This window comes from Theobroma cacao, chromosome 3, assembly GCF_000208745.1.
Source record: "Theobroma cacao cultivar B97-61/B2 chromosome 3, Criollo_cocoa_genome_V2, whole genome shotgun sequence".
NCBI classification, from domain to species: Eukaryota; Viridiplantae; Streptophyta; class Magnoliopsida; order Malvales; family Malvaceae; genus Theobroma; species Theobroma cacao.
Window position 1 is genome coordinate 31,225,262 of NC_030852.1, and position 16,968 is coordinate 31,242,229.

The 16,968-nt window shown below is 31.7% G+C and overlaps 3 protein-coding genes across 3 annotated transcripts; all 3 read left to right on the top strand.

Moving 5' to 3' along the window:
• LOC18606015 (F-box protein At2g26160) lies at positions 3,608 to 4,849 on the top strand. The gene has a single exon (XM_018117127.1). The coding sequence runs from the start codon at positions 3,608 to 3,610 to the stop codon at positions 4,847 to 4,849; it is 1,242 nt and encodes a 413-aa protein (XP_017972616.1).
• Positions 9,258 to 12,707, top strand: LOC18606016 (cinnamoyl-CoA reductase 2). The gene is made up of 5 exons (XM_018118514.1): positions 9,258 to 9,615; positions 9,709 to 9,866; positions 10,685 to 10,876; positions 11,724 to 12,058; positions 12,384 to 12,707. The coding sequence occupies exons 1-5, from the start codon at positions 9,489 to 9,491 to the stop codon at positions 12,478 to 12,480; spliced, it is 909 nt and encodes a 302-aa protein (XP_017974003.1). The 5' UTR covers positions 9,258 to 9,488; the 3' UTR covers positions 12,481 to 12,707.
• Positions 13,829 to 16,822, top strand: LOC18606017 (zinc finger CCCH domain-containing protein 12). The gene is made up of 2 exons (XM_018118449.1): positions 13,829 to 15,290; positions 16,180 to 16,822. Exons 1-2 carry the CDS (start codon positions 14,453 to 14,455, stop codon positions 16,458 to 16,460), a joined length of 1,119 nt encoding a protein of 372 aa, XP_017973938.1. The 5' UTR covers positions 13,829 to 14,452; the 3' UTR covers positions 16,461 to 16,822.

Consider the following 16,968-nt stretch of genomic DNA (forward strand, 5'->3'; position numbering starts at 1 on the left):
TGGTGCTGCCACGTGTTATGATGGGTCCCGCACGAAATGGTACGGATACTGTAACAGTGCGATGCGTGCTGAAGCAACGAGCTTTATAGAATAGAGATTTTTTTTTCTTTTTCATTTTCCTTCTGATAATATTAGAAACCGAATAACTTTACTATATAATATTTGTTCAAATTTTAAGTAGATTGAGTGAGAAATTTGAAAAGATAATGAGCCAACGTTAGATATTAGAATTAAGTATTTGTATAAGTGAAAGAATCTAATTTTGAAGAATTAAAAAAATGTCATTTATTATAAAAGGTCAAAAAAAAATATTTTTTTTTCAATTTTCAACGTCGAAACATTTTATTTAATAAATTAAATGCATAACATTTTGTTCAAAAACTAAAATTTGAATTTTTTTAAAATAAAAATAAAATTATTTTTCAGATTTCAATTTATTTATCAGCCATAGTACCCTCTAGGTGCATGGTAAATCTCAAATCATGTATATTATGAATTTAAGCTTGGTTTATACTTTATATATTCATGGAAAAAGGGAAACAAAGTTCATTTTTGAGTTTTCTTTCTTTTTCATTAATAGCAATCCCCAACCTCCAACCACATATTTGGTTCTGGAATTCAAACTCAACAAATCAAAGGTCAAAGTGTGGAGTAGAATAAAAAGACTGGGATATCATACCAAAGTAAAAACCAACCCATCTTATCTTAAGCATAAAATATACTAATGCTCGTATTACTAATAAATAAAGAAAACAACGTTCTCTAACAAAATACAAAGGTGGATTTGCACCTCATGGGCAAGGCGGCGAATGGATTTCGTTGTTTCTGTGTTCCCATTCCGTGTTCTACCCAAGAGCCAATGAGACAAAGGCCTTTTTTTTTCTCAAACAGTGTTTTGTGGATAAAGGAATTAAATAAAAAGTTATAGGATGCTTTTCAATTAATAATATGGAATCTGATATTATTCGTCTCGTTTATATAAAATTAAAGTACTTTATAAATGAGTTAAAAGTATAATACAAAGTAGTAATCTTAACATATTTATTATCTAAATTGAATGTTGATAATAATTTTTTGAATATTATTCTTTTACATGTTTTGTTTGTAATTGATAAACTATTTATTTTAATTGATAAATTATTTAAGTATAAAATTTATTAATTTAATTTTGATGAATAAATTATATAAAAAATTTATTTTTATTATTAAATTTGAATCAAATCGAGTTTTGTAATAGTATTCACGATAATATTTGAATATTAAATTTTATAATTGAAATTAAATATAAATACCTCAAAATTAGTGAATATCTTATTAGTTTCCATTTCTAATTTATTCTTTTCTTTCCTTCAAACAAAGCTTCATTAAACCAAACATTAAATATAGTTTATTCGTTTAGCATGTGATTTAGATACATGGGCACATTTTCCTTGCTGCTGTTGGACTTTGAAGTTTATATAGAGTACAGTGCTTTACTTGGATATGGGACCACCGGCCCCATGTGATGCCACGTGCGCAGTTTTCAATGCACTCCACGTGGAGTGAACGGTCCATGTGGTCTCACATGACAAGTTCACTGCTCACCCCGCCTCGGCATGGTTCTTTTACGTGCCATCTGGACCGAAAAATTAACTCTCCATCTCATCTCTTTTCCATCTCCTTATCTCCACCCGTTGGGCAGTACACGTGTCTGATTTTATTAAAAGTAACGTGAGTAATTTTTTAAGTATTAAGATTAAATACTCCTTTCCTCTCGTTATTTTATTTATTATTTTATTGTGTTAAAATAAATTTTTTATATTATAAATTTATCTTTTATAATTTGTAATACGTGTTCATATTAACAAGCATTAAATATGTATATTAAAATTTTATTAAAATCAAAACTTTGATGAAAGCACCTTTATGATTTTCGAAAAAAAAAAAACCGTTACTTTTTTTTAATGCTGGAATAACTTTCAAGGTCAACTCTCTGTTAAAATTTTATTAAGATGAAAAAAAGTACAATAAGAGGACATACACCTTACCCTAAAAATTACATGTGAGATTGTAAAAAGAAATATTTCTTTCCTTGCATATATTTTATGAATACATGGGATAAGTAATATTACTCCTTTACAAGACTTAATAGCAAAAAATAAATTAGGACTCTCAATAGAGGTATTACTTTATTTGTATACTTTGTATGGATACATAAGATAAATAATATTACTCTTTTAGAAGAAATTCATTGTAAAAAATAAATAAAGAGTATTACTCATTTATATTTATTTAAATCTAACATATAAAAGATTCAATTTGTAAAACTTCAAAGTGACATTTAATTCACATTCATAATCGATGAATATGAAAAATTCTAAAAATTAAATGTTTCAAACAATTCCAAATAAAAGTTAGAATATATCTAATATCAAACGAACCTAGACTGTTTTTTTTATCAAATGCAACATAACCATAGCATTCATCTCAATCAATATTTTAAAGAAATTGTGGTCATGGCATAAAAGTAGTCCTCTCTCAAAAACAAGTAGCTCGACTTTCAAAGAATTTTGGAATCAAGATTTTAAGAGAAACTAAATATAAACATACTTGTTGATTACACACAACTCCTCCACACAGTTTGAAAATGGTCTTTAGCACTCTCATCTATGTTAAATTTGATTTCATTCATGTTTGGCTTAAGCTATTTAATGATTTTTAATATATGAAAAATAAAAAAAATAAAATGTTTAAAATGAAAGAATAACAACAAACACTTATCCAATCTTTATCAAGAGGCAGTTTTTTATATTAACCATTTGGACTTTTCCTACCAAGTCATTGTTAATTTATACCCAAGCCCTTATCCTCATGCACTTGTTTTTTTATTCTTAGTTCTTCAGTCTACCCGTTGTTAGGTTGTCTATGATCCTAGACTAATTTGAAGGCAACCGTGGAAATCTAGATATATGATCAGAAAGAGACAAACCCATTCTATGGAAATTAGGCCTCGGTATGTCCAAAAACTAAATTGCAAATGAGATGAACATCCTGGCTTACCTTTAGCGCAAATGAAAGCTTGCCGGACTATGGGCCTTACGTTAGCCCAGATTACATGTAAACCGGACCCTCACTTCATTGTGGTCTTGTGGATATTAATACATAAAAAACAATTTGCTTACGTCACTTAATATGTTTTTCATAATTTTGTACCATCTATTACAAAAATCTTAATTCTTAAATAATAAATTTTCACAATGAAAATAAAAAACTTAACAAAAAAGTAATACGAATATATAAAATTTATCACACACATAACATAAAATTATAAAAAAAAATCAAGTAGATATTAAATGCGGATAGAAATATTTTGTTGTTAGTACACATATTGAACTTTTCTAAAACAACCAAGTGAGCACCAAATGGACTGAGGATTTTTGTTCTCAATACATATATGTTCAATCTTTCTAGAATGAATCCTACTTCAAATAGAAATAGCTGTACTAGTGAAATTGGACTCCTTCGAGGTCAAGGATTTAATCACATCCTTTGTTTAAAGTTCATTCTCCCCCTTTCAACGACGCTATTCTATTTTTCTCTAAGAAAAAAAAGACATTATTTTATCATCATGGCTACCTGGTCTGCTCTCCCGAAATCTATCTTGATCGTGGTAATGAAAAAACTAATAAATCTTTCTGACAAAATCAGATTCAGCAGTGTTTGTTCATCATGGAGATCAGTCGCTCTCCAGGAACGCTTCCAGCTCCTCCGTTGCGCACCTCCAGGCTTCATAATTCCCGGCTCTCCGAATAACTCATGCAAGGCACGCTGCTTTTTACCCTTTACAAAGATCAAGCTCTGCAACGATGGTGATACCCTTGTCCACAATAACTTACCTCTGCTTTCACTTCCAGATAAGAGTCAGTGTTGCGGGTCTTACCAGGGATGGCTCGTGATGGTGAACCCCAACCTAGACATGGCCATGGTAGACCTGGTTTCAGGTGTTAGATTCAGACTCCCTGGTGTCACGACTCTCCCTCCAGTACCTCAAGCTTTAGCCTTGTCAAAGACTCATGTGTTTTACTCCATTTCCTCTGTGAACAAGGCTTTCATCTCCTCGAGCCCTACCTGCAGTGTCCCTTCCAAGTGCTTTTTCTTTGTTATATATACTCGCCATCATGCCTTGGCCTATTGCAAACTAGGAGACACAACCTGGAGCCCCTTAAAATCTACAGATTCAGTTGGCAAACCGTTTAATGGTTTTACAGATGCCATATATCACAAAGGACAGCTGTATGCGTTGCATGAAACCGAAAAAATCTTTACCTGTGAGCTCACTGCCCCTTCTCCAGAGATGACTGAGTTCTTAGCCAGTCCACACAGATTTATTAACAAGCAGTGCTCTAAGGAAGTCTGCTACCTCGTCGAATCAGGAGGAGAGTTACTGCTTGTGTACCGCAGGAAAGATAACACTCGCACCAGAATAGGTTACAGAACAAGGATGTTCGAAGTATACAGATTAGATTTCAGTCTGAAGAAATGGATTCCAGTAGTAAGTTTGGGTGAATATGCCCTGTTTTTGGGGCGTAGTCAGTCTTTCTCACTATCTGAGTTGAAAGTGGGAGGCATTAAAAGGAACCACATATATTTCATGGATGATTGTATTCATGCTGATCACTATTACAAGAAGGACACAGGATATGACATGGGGGAGTTCAATTTGGAGAGCTCAACCATTGATTTCTACCCTACCAGCTTCAGGCTACCTTATCAACCTGGGTTTTGGGTCACTCCAGCACTGCAATCAAGTCTTACCTTAGGCTACAAATCCTTTGATCTATATCTTTCGAGGAATTTTGATTCTTCATGAAATATATACCCAATGTACAATTTCTGTATACATGCAGCAATAGGATATCTCTAGCAATTTTACATCCAAATCATAGACATTAGAATGTGAAACTGCTGCTTAATCCCATTGCCACTGCCCTCCTTTGTTTTCTTTTATATTTCTTCTACTTGTTTAGGGTTTTTTTTTAAAAAAATTCTCAAGTGGGCTTTACGATGTCCTTGTAAATACCATTATGGTATTTTATAATCTAATATCAGGTTCTATCCAATTGGATTAAATAAGATTAAAATATTTTATAATCAGGTTCAAACTTTAATTTACTTTTTAATGAGAATTTTAATTTATTAAATTGATTTTTATTCAAATATATAAAAATTGATATTAAATTTATTTTTTAATTCGAGTTTGGATATTAGATGTTGATTTTTGATCTGGTTTAGAAAAATTACGAATAGTTAAATTTTAATCAGGTTCGAATTTGTTGATTTAATAAGAGAAAACAGGATAGCAAAAGAAAATAAAATTGGGAAGAGGAGTGTGGATTACAATAAGAAGCCCAACCTGAAGTTAGGGCTGAAGGCCTGAAGCAGATATGTTGTTTGTGAAGCCTAAGCCCAACGTGAAAGAAAGAAAAAGGAGAGATTTTACTTATCCTATTATGCAACCCGTGCTGTGCAATAATTTTGGTTTAAAAATATTACACACTTACTTTAATTATATATACAAATATTCACGTATAATGTAAACATCCATTTTAAATACATTTTTATATTCAGTATAAATTTCTTCGGTACCATTTTTATCATTAGGATTGTTTGAAAAATTAACCTTTATGTCAAAACACTTTTTTCAACTTCTCCCAACTCTTTGGTGTGACACTTTAAATTCTTCATCATTGTAGGATTTTTTTTGAAAAATTATCATTACAAATTTTCATGAAATTTCTATCATTGATAAATTTTTAAATAATTATTTTTACTCTTTTATAATTTATTTATTGATTTATTTATCTAACAAATTAACGAATATATTTTATTTTAATTAAAAAAACAGATAAAACAAAGAAACATTATATTTGACAAATAAAAAGGAATTTGGGCCAAAGCAACTGGGTCTATCCATCAACAGCCCACTCCCATCTCCTCCTTTAATTTCTCTGTTTTCTTAATCAAAAACGATGTCGTTTGGCTAAGTTTTAATCACATCAATCAAAACCCTAATCCTCATGTTCTCGCAAAAGGCGCAACCCTAACCCTCATTTTTTCCACATCCCTTTCCCTCACTTGAGCCGCTGCTCTCTCATTACTCACTCCTCACTGCCGACGCCGTCGCCTGTGGCGCTAGTTTTGCCGCCGGTGATGTTTTTCCTCCATCCTCTTTTCTTTTCCCAAACTTCTAGATCTGTTTTTTGTTGGTATTTTTTGTTATTTCAAAAAATTTTAAAGCAAAATTTCGGATCTATTTTTTTTATTTCAGCTCTTTTTCTTGTTAGTGTTTTTCATTTTGTGCTTCATTAACACAAAAATCCAATATTCAAGAACCCTTAAATAGGTTCTCAAGAACCCTGAAACCAATACAGAAAAAGCCAGAACCGCTTTTTGCAAAAACCCTGAAACCGGTTTTTTTGAAAACCTTCAAATCGGTTCTTCAAAACCCTCAACGAACCGTTTCGAAAACCCTAACCAAAAAACCCCTATTACCGGATTAGAAACCCTACATAGCAGCCCCCTTTCTCTCAGCCCTCTCTTCCTCGGTCTCCGGCGCGCCTTCGTCAGCCTAAGCCTTTCCGACAGTGGCTCCCTCTCCTTCGAAAACAAACCTAGCCACCATTCTTCTTGTCGGAGGGCAAGGTCTTATTCACTCTTAAAACTGTATAAATACCCCGAAATTATCCTGTCCGCATCACCCACCTTTCTCTTAAAAAAAAAAAAAACTTTTCTTTCTCTCTTTCTCTAATAATTCATTAAATCAGGTAGTTTTAATTGAATAATTCTCATTTAATTTTTTGTTTCGTTTGCATTGTTTTAGCATTTATAAGCTCTCTTCTCCAATAATTGATCTGAAAAATACATAATCTTTGCTGAATTGAATCTAGAATTGATTTATTTTGTATTTAATGTGTTATTTTTTATTAGGGTGTTTTTAATTCTTTTAAAAAGTGTCAGATTTAGTTTTAATAATGGGTGATGATCATTGGTGATTTTTAAAAGGATTAGATAGATTTCTAACTTCATATTATTGGAGTATGTGTTGTTGGGAGCTCAAGACTTTTTTTTCATTTTCCTGGAGTGGTTTTTAAGTTGCTTCCTTGGGAAAATCGTATGAAGGGGATTGCTGCATCTGTGAAGGTCTGAGGATTGATACGTGGCTTCATCCGGGGTCTCTCTTTTTGGACTTCCATATTAATGGACACGTGTCATTACGACACGTGTTTTGGGACAATTGTTTCTAATATAAATTACTTGAAGATTATTTTAAAAATTTACTAGATCTTCCTATAAAAAAAATTATTAAAATCTGGAGGTAAATGAAAATTTAGTGGGTTTCTCACATAGCAGTCCCAGCAACATTCTAAATTTTGATTTGATTAAAGAAATTAATTTAATTAAATATTGAGATACACACATTAATAATAAATAAAAGGATCAATTATAGATGACTATTTTCCTTAAACAAAATTTATGCAATAAATGTTGTACATATATCAATATTGTCTTAAAAGTGATGGTTTAAGAAACTGTTATAAAGTTTTGTATCCTCCAACGACCAAATTCTTATAAAACACATTAAACTACTAATACAAATATAATTAAGAGATGTAATATATTTTAATTAATTAATTAATTATGTAACTTTTTCTAGTTTTTATGGTACAAAACACTAAGTACCAAATAATTGAGATTCATTAATTAAAGTAGTATTAACAACTCATTTTATGTAAATGTTTATGTGAATAAATACTCTCTCCGCTTTTAAATATTAATAATTTTTTATTTTCACAAAAATCAAGATAAAAATTTTAATTTGATATAATTTATATTAAAATTTGAAAACAAACTATTGATGTTCGATGATTTATAATATAAAAAAGTAAAATATTAAATGTTTTAAAAAATAAAACAAATTTTTTTTTGAAATACCTCAAAAAAAAATAAAATAAGAGACGAATAGACTTTGGAAAACCTTCTAGAAAGGAGTTCAGTCATTAAATAAAAGCGTACAGTGTTTTCAAGTACCAATGATTTGAATGAGTATCCGAAAGCGATCCGTTGGACTAGGAATAGAACAATTTTATTTTTTATAATAAAAAATACAACACTCTATGGTCGACTTTATATGGCTTAAGGCCATCACAAATTCCTCTTAATTTTCTTGGCAACCGCCATGTGCAAAAGCAACTGTATATGGTAGCATTAATCATCAACGAAAAGCTACGACGAATTAGCGAGGAAGAAGGGGCCCCTCATTAGGGGCATTCATGTCCATTTCAAAATGTCTCCATATTAATTACTCTTGTTGTCACTAAATATTTGTTTTTGACATAATATTTAAAAAATTTTAAATTATTTAAAAAAATTTAAATAATTTTTATTATTTTATTACATTCAATTAAATTTTTATAATTTAATTTTTAGTTAAATAAATACTTATTATGATTAATGATTATTAATTAAAATATTACTTATCATTTTATATCATATAACGTTGATGTGTCCTATTGAAATATCATAATAATAATGATATGATATAATTATATAATTATATAATATTTTTTACCTGTCACGTTATTATAAAGTATTTTGATTTATAATAATTAATTAATTATTAAATATAAATATATATTTTATTTAAAATAAAAATATATGAACTTAATTAAATATAATAAAAAAATAAAGACTTGTTTAAATGTTCTTAAATAGTTCATAGCATTACGTCTTTTTGTCTTTCTTTTATTTTTATACAAATTAAGATAAAAGTTTAGATTTTAATGTATTTTACATTAAAATTAAAATATTTTTATAATATAAATTTGTTTTTAATATGGAAAAAAGTAAAAAAATCATGAAAATAAATTTGAAACGTAGGAAAAGGAAGAGTTTTAGGTGTAAAAATAATTAAAAAAAGAATTTCGAATATCTTAAAATAATTAATAAAGAAATGGAACGGAAGTAGTAAAATTTGAAATCAAAGTACTTTTAAAATGGTGTTCGGTAAAAAAAGTTTCCGTGAAAAAAAAGGACAGAAAGGAGTAAAATTTGATAACAAAGTAATCATGAAGACTGGTCTGTGTCAAGTAGCTAAATAAGGTAGGTTACTCTTGTGATGCAAAACCAGCTACACATGCATTCACGCTTCTACCAAACCCCTCTTTTTATGCAAAATCACATTTGTTGAAAAAGGAAAAAGATTGCAAAGCTCTCCTTCCAGTCTCTCTCCCTCATTCCAACAACTACCTCTCCCCACACCCATCTACTCTCCCACGCCCTTTGAATGCTAGGCCAAGCCAACCCCCTTCCTTCTTTATATTCTCGTCTCTACCATTTCAGGTCGACCCCAGAGCTTTTATTAGCACTACGTTTAACTCTTTCGATCAAATATAAACTAAATTTAACTCACCAGTCTGACTCTTTTTGCATCTTATCTCCCGAAGAAAGGAATGGCACCGGCTTCTTTCCATCACGAGAAAGTTTGCGTGATGGATGCCTCCGGTCGCCTTGGCTCCACCCTGGTTGACCGGTTGCTGCAAAGAGGCTACACTGTCCATGCTGCAGTTCAGGGCCACGGTTAGCGTCCAGAAATTATGCCCCTACCCGGCTTCTTTTCTTTCCTTGGTGATTATCTGGTTGATTATCTGTAGTACTGTTTTATGGTTATAGGTGATTTGAAATTCAATGGGGTGGCAGCTGGTGAAAACAAGAAGCTGAAGGTTTTCCGTGCAGACCCTTTTGACTATCAGAGCATCATCGATGCTCTGAAAGGTTGCTCTGGTTTGTTTTACGCGTTTGAGCCTCCAGAAGACCACCTCGCCTATGATGTAAGTAATTGTGTCACTCTTATGTTGATCTTCTTCATCAGATTTCTCTGGAAGTTCCTTGTTCTGTACTTTGATTCTCAATCATCAACACATAATCATGTTTCAGTTAATCTTCAAAATGTTAATTTCCTGATGATTTTCCAAGGAAGGTTAATCAGTAACAAAAGAATCAGTGAACTGAGGCACCTGCAATATGCGATCCAAGCAATTAAGATTTTTTCCTTTCTCTTTTTCCTATTGGCCAAACAAATATATTCTTTGTCCCATTACAGACATTTTCCACAAATTCATGCACTTTGAAAGGCCCTGAGAAGAGTATAGAAGTGGGGTTCGTCTACGACTCTTCCTTAGGTTCTGCCACTTATCATCACTTACTTGTAGTAGCTACGTCTGCATGATTTGACAGAATTTGAATAGGGATTTTAAATTCGAATCTTAATATTTCTTTAATAATTTGTGAATATTTCTATATGTAATTACTATAATAAAAAATCGATCGAACTTAAAAACTTTGTTCAAATCAAGAATTGATTCTAATCCAATATACATTTATATGTTTTCTACTATTTATAATAATTAACAATTTATTATTTTTCATTTTTTGCAATAGAACTGAACTTTCCAAAATGGGAAGAAAAATTTCAACAGATAAATTGAATTATAATAAAAGTACTAATAGTAATAGCTATAAAATCTATAGCACCATAACTATGAACTATCTCTTTAAATTAAGAAGATTATTTTACTTCTGGAACACTGAAATTAAGAATTTGGGTGCAATAACAATTTTGAGAAAACTGGCATGGATTTGGTGGCAGGAATTTATGGCAGAGGTGGAGGTAAGAGCAGCACACAATGTGATAGAGGCATGCGCTCAGACGGATACGATAGACAAGGTGGTCTTCACGTCGTCTGCAACCGCTATAGTTTGGAGAGACACCCCTCAATCTGTTGCTTCGGATTTGGATGAAAGGCACTGGAGCGATGAAAATTTCTGTCGCAAATTCAAGGTATATCAATTACTTACTACTACTATTTAATTATCCTTCCCTCTAATTCTAATTAACAAAATATTCTTCTACTAGTAAATGACATAGTATAATTCATAAATAAAGATGTTAATTAAGAACAATTATTTTCGTGTTTACTCACGGATACAATTTTGGACCCTGCTTAGGTTGTGTTGTGCATGCAGTTATAAATTGAAACATTGTAATTAGGTAAACTCTATCTACGTTTTTAATAATTTTAACTAACCTTCTTTTATATGACACTTTATGGTTTCTTTTTTTTAATTAATATTTTTTAAATATCTCTTTTCTCAATTAATATCATGTGGATAACTTTTATTTAAAAATAAAATAAATTATTAATTTTGTTTAACAAAATTATAAAGATATTATTGTTTGTGAACAAATAAGTTAATTTTGAATTGAAAGTATTTTATTAATTTTAATAGACAAAATTAACAATCTAACTTAATGAAAACAAATGTTATTCACATGATATTAATAACAAAAAAAAAAAAAGAGATATTCACGTGAAGCTAATTAGGAAAAAAATTATAAAGTGTTATCTGAAAATAGTTGTGAAAATAATTGAATTCTTTTTTTGAAAAGCAATAATAGCTTTCATACCTGTAAAGAACTTACAAAAACTACCCTTAGCACGATAATAGTGCTGGGATACCCTTCTTTGTTGCCCTACATATAAAGAAGCATAAATACAAAGTACATGGTCGCAAATATAGGTGGAATTTACTCTTATAATTACGCACCTGTCTTTGAACTTTATTGCAACTAAATATTGCAATAAATTTAACTTTTGACTTTATAAATGATTAAAAAAAAAAAACAGTTGTGGGAAGCCCTATCAAAGACGCTGACAGAGAAGACAGCTTGGGCATTGGCAATGGACAGGGGCATCAACATGGTGTCCGTCAACGGGGGACTGTTGACGGGGCCTCATCTTTCCATCACGAACCCTTACTTGAAAGGAGCGGCCGAGATGTACGAGGCTGGGACGTTTGTGACCGTTGATCTGAATTTCTTGGTCGATGCCCACATCTGCGTCTTTGAAGATGTTTCATCCTACGGTCGATATTTATGCTTCAACCACGTTATTAATCGGCACGAAGATGCTGTTCAGCTCGCCCGTTTGCTAACGCCTTCCGTACCTTCCCCTGCTCAAAGGTTAGAACTTTTGATAATAAATGAAGTGAGCACAATTAAATCTATTGATTCGGTTGGTTTTGATTTTGAGTTTTCTTTTCCGATTAATCAAATTAATCAATTTATAATTATAAGTATATTTTAATGTAATTTTATTTATGTTTGTTGAAATATTTTAATATTTTTAATTATGTTTATCGGAACTTATGATATTTTAAAACATTATAATTTAATTTTAGTTACTTTTTAATTAATATGGAAGAAAACCAAACTAAAAAAAATTAACATTAAACTTGAGTGGAATCCGATTATATTGTTGTCATAAAAGATTTCTGGATTTGTGCAGCTACGAGGAAGCTAACATGATCATCCAACAAAAGTTAAGCAACAAGAAGTTGAACAAGTTGCTGGTGGATTTTGAGAGTGAAGCTCTGGAGACTTGAAGACAGAAGCAATGAAATCTTCAATCATGTACTCTATCTTTCATCAGTCCTCACCCAAATGCAAAAATATTTGATACCACGTCTTAATTGGTGGAATTTGTAAATTATCCCTCCAAAAATGTAAAAGGAATGTCTCTAGTTTTGGGCTTTAGCTCAGGAATTGGAGACTAGTGGTTGTTTGTTAAGGAATGTTAATGCTATTTCTTGAGTTCCCATTATCTATTCAACTCTCTGTCTCTTTCATTTCAGTAAATTTTACAATATTTGGTAATAAACAACTAACATTTGACAATCAAATTGAATATTCCAAAAGATGAATTTTTTTCTTTGACAAATTTCAATGAAGATGTAAGAAATCTTATCTAAATTTGTTTAAACAAATGAAATTAACAATTGAATTTTCATTATTGCTTGGTTTTCTTTTTACAATTGACTACCACAATCTTGTTGATGCTACCTTTTTTTTTTTATTTCTTCTTTGATATAAGGTTTTGTATTTTTCTAAGGAAATTTTGCTAAGAAACGTTTAAGGAAAATGAAAAACCGATTGATTTATGCTTTTTAGAGAATGATTGTAATTGGAATTCAATAATTATGCTTTTAGTGATGCCTAAAGTTATACTAGTCAATTAGTCATGGTATCCATGATTACTCTAAAAAAAAAATGATCTTGTAAGAATATTTAAAATTTATATTTAATGCATTATCATTGTATGGATTTTAATATATTATCACTTTATTAATAAATAAATTTAAAAGTAAAAAGTTTTCTAAAATAAATATTTATAATTTATATATTTTTTTAATTTTTATATTAACATATCTATGAAGTGGCATTATGTGATTAAATGATAATATATAAATACTATATATCAATAATACATAAAAGTGTAAATCTTATTTTTTAAAGAAACAGGTGAGCAAAACAACAAGTATATTAGTATATCAAATTTATTAATTTTCATAATGCCTTTAAAAAGAAAAAAATATGTATCATATTTTGTAAGCTAATATTAACTAAATTAAAGAAAAATAACATCAAAATGTTACTTATTTTTATAAAAATTGAAGAATTAAATTAATAAATTCATTACACGAACATTTGTAGTTATATGAATTCGCTTATGAAAATTGTAAACCCAGATATTGTATTAACTATTTTCGATTATCAAACAAGCTTATGAAAATAGGGAAAAAGAAGAAAAAACAATACAGAATTAAGAATTATTAGTTTAAAGAGTACAATTCAAGGCATGTACCGATAGATTTTTTCCACGAAAATTGCAGAAAGAAAATCACTTTGAAGAGAAGGAAAGGACAAAACATACAGAAAAAAGAAAAGGTACGCAAGTTTACGCATATAGTTTCTTTACCAGTTTACCTCTTCGCCTGACTTCTTTGATTGCAGAGTTGAACCATTTTTCAGTCTTTTGCAGAAGTGCTGAAAAACCTTCTTTGCTTTCTCAATTTCTTCTCCTTTTGTTATCTAAACCAAATCCATCTCTAAATTTCATCATCAATTCGGTTCCATATATGTAGAATTCTGTTGCTGTATTTCCACTTTTATTATCCTTAATAAATGTCCTTCTTCCAACATTTTTTGACTTTCTTTTTTTTCTACATTATCCTATGATATTTTAAGGTTGCAGATCTAACTCACATCTTTCTACTAATTTATCCTTTTCTTGCATTTCTATCTTTATTCTGATCTATTTTAGCTGTTTTCGTTCTTTCTTCTTGTTGTTTTCCTCAAGAAAGGTTTTTTTTTTTTATCAAATTTAGTTTTTTAGATGTGTAATCAAATACCCATTTCTCAAGGAAATCATAAAAACTCAGTCTTTAACTTCAATTTTCATCCAATTCATGTGATTTTAGCTTCTGTGTACATCTCCTTCTTCATGTTTTCTTACCAAAATTAGGGTTTTTTCTTTAAAAAAATTCCCTTGTCGATTACCTTTTTTAAAAAAATAACATGGATTACGGTAGAGAAAATGTAGTTCATGTAATTCCGACAAATGGACCTGAAAGTTGGGTTCCAAATTCGACAGACCCTTCAGTTTGGGCAACAGAAGAAGATTACCGTGTTTGGAACAACCAAGAAACCTCCACCGACACACCCTCAAACTCCAGCTACGACCAAAGACAACCTCAATCACGGTCCAATTCGGAACAGCCACCAAACAAGAAATCAAGAAATTCTCAGGAATTAAATTCCAGGTCCAAAGCCATAGGCAAAATGTTTTTCAAGACTAAGCTTTGTTGCAAGTTCAGGGCTGGTACTTGCCCTTATGTTACAAATTGTAACTTTGCTCATAGCATTGAAGAGCTTCGACGCCCACCTCCTAATTGGCAAGAAATAGTGGCCGCCCATGAAGAAGAGAAAGGTATTTTATCCGAGCCAAGAGAGGAATTTCAAATTCCTTCTTTGGGTTCTTCTAGTTTTTCAGGGGAAACGCAGAGGTCATATAAAGGACGGCATTGCAAGAAGTTTTATACAGAGGAAGGGTGTCCTTATGGTGATAATTGCACGTTTTTGCACGATGAGCAGTCGAAGAATCGAGAGAGTGTAGCTATAAGTTTGGGCCCAGGAGGGTATGGTGGTGGCGGAGGAGGAGCAGCAGGAGGAGGAGGAGGAGGAGGAGGAGGAGGAGGAGGAGGAGGAGGAGGAGGAGGAGGAGGTGGTGCTGCTGCTGCTGGGAATGGATCGAATTCAAAGCCGTCTAATTGGAAGACTAGGATTTGTAATAAGTGGGAACTTACTGGGTACTGCCCATTTGGAAATAAATGTCATTTTGCTCATGGAGTTGCAGGTATGGTTTATTGATTGATCGATTAATTAATTAACGAATTTACTTTTTTTTAATCCCTTTTCGGTTTTGATTATGGAAAGTAATTACGGTTTTCACTTGTTTATAATTGGTGTTAGATATTTAGTTAATAAACTAGAATGCACATGATTAATTTGTTCAAAGAGTTTATGTAACTGAAAAGCTCCAATTTAAGGAAAAGGGCTGCGATTGTTAACCTCCTATGAGTATGCTGGAATTGTCTGCTTGGTGGATATGCTCCTGTTTAGCTAACTGCCTCTAAGCGGCTAGTACTTTGGACTCGAGTCTCTACTTTTGTTATGAAGGCAGCCTAATTCCATTTAAACAACCAGTGATATTTAAGTTGTTACCTTGACTACAGCCATCCAATTTACTGATGAGTATCAGGCAAGTTGGATGCTACTCAAAGTGGGACATATGGAAATCTACCTTCATTTGACTGCTCTCAACCTATGCTCTTATCATGGTAGTGTGCACTTGTTAAGTGAGAACCATGAACCTGTAGTTCATCTGCTTGTACCCTTTATCTCTTCTCTTGCTTTGGGTGAGTGAGAGCATTTTGTTATCATGCCTTTGAAATTTGAGAACTTTTGTCTTACTTTTACTTTTATATTTGCTTAAATCCAGTGCCCAATTGATGAGTAGCTAGCGACTCATGACGCAAGATAAATGCTTTGGTTGTTTTTAGTGTTGCAGAGATGGATGGTTTTTCGGTAATGAGTGTCTTCTGTGCTTTAGCATATGCTATTATATATTTTTTTGCTCAGCATATGCTATTATATTTGATGGAAACAAACTTTATTTTCAGAGTTGTTCTCCTTTTCCTTTTGCATTTTCATGTGATAGGGATGAATATTTCTTCTTGTTGCAGAATTACACCGATATGGTGGGGGGCTTGTGGAGGCAGAAGCCAAGGATTCTTCTGCTACCCCTTCTGACCCAAAGCAAGGGGGGGTACCTTCAAAAACTCCAGCAGATACTGTGGCTGTATCAGCCCCTTCAGTTCCGCTTTCAGATGTTTATCATCTTGGAGTTCCTTCACAGAGGACATCTCTTGTAATCCAGAGGCCAGGACAAAGAGCTCATCAGAAATGGAAGGGCCCAGACAAAATCAGTCGGATATATGGTGACTGGATTGATGATATTGAATAAACCCTGTTCCTTTAGGTACTCAGGGAAAAAAAAAAGGAAAGAAGAGATGGGAGCTGAAATTCTTTGCAGTAAGAAGCTTTTTCCTGGGAAAGTGAATAATTTAGATATTCCTAGGACAGTTGGGTCATGTACCTTCAGCTTATGCCCTAGGGAAATCTTCTTCTTTGCTCACTTCAAGTTTTTAGTGGATCCCTGGCTTATTGGCATCTCAGCTGCATAAATTTTCATGTATGAATATTCCCTCCCTGGCTTGGGAATATGACGTCTGTATTACTGCTGTAGACTTTCTCCTTTTTATCAAATACTATAACTATTAGATGACCCTTTTGATATGAAAAGAAACTTTATTCCACTTTGCTAAAGTTACCATTTTTGTTCTTCATTCTCTCTCTCTTGCCGTAAATATCAGTTTAATTATGCAGTACCAAACTTTTGAGCTGAATTTGGCAGGCATTTAATTTTGTTCATTTGAAGATTGCTTAGGAATCAGGAATCATCATTTCAGTAG

What these genes read in the sequence shown, in the direction of transcription:
- LOC18606015 (XM_018117127.1), top strand. Translation starts at nt 3,608, where the DNA reads ATGGCTACCTGGTCTGCTCTCCCGAAATCTATCTTGATCGTGGTAATG.
- LOC18606016 (XM_018118514.1), top strand. Translation starts at nt 9,489, where the DNA reads ATGGCACCGGCTTCTTTCCATCACGAGAAAGTTTGCGTGATGGATGCC. An exon ending in TGCTGCAGTTCAGGGCCACG is followed by an intron (nt 9,616 to 9,708) that starts GTTAGCGTCCAG and finishes TTATGGTTATAG; the next exon opens with GTGATTTGAAATTCAATGGG. An exon ending in AAGACCACCTCGCCTATGAT is followed by an intron (nt 9,867 to 10,684) that starts GTAAGTAATTGT and finishes ATTTGGTGGCAG; the next exon opens with GAATTTATGGCAGAGGTGGA.
- LOC18606017 (XM_018118449.1), top strand. Translation starts at nt 14,453, where the DNA reads ATGGATTACGGTAGAGAAAATGTAGTTCATGTAATTCCGACAAATGGA. An exon ending in TTTTGCTCATGGAGTTGCAG is followed by an intron (nt 15,291 to 16,179) that starts GTATGGTTTATT and finishes TTCTTGTTGCAG; the next exon opens with AATTACACCGATATGGTGGG.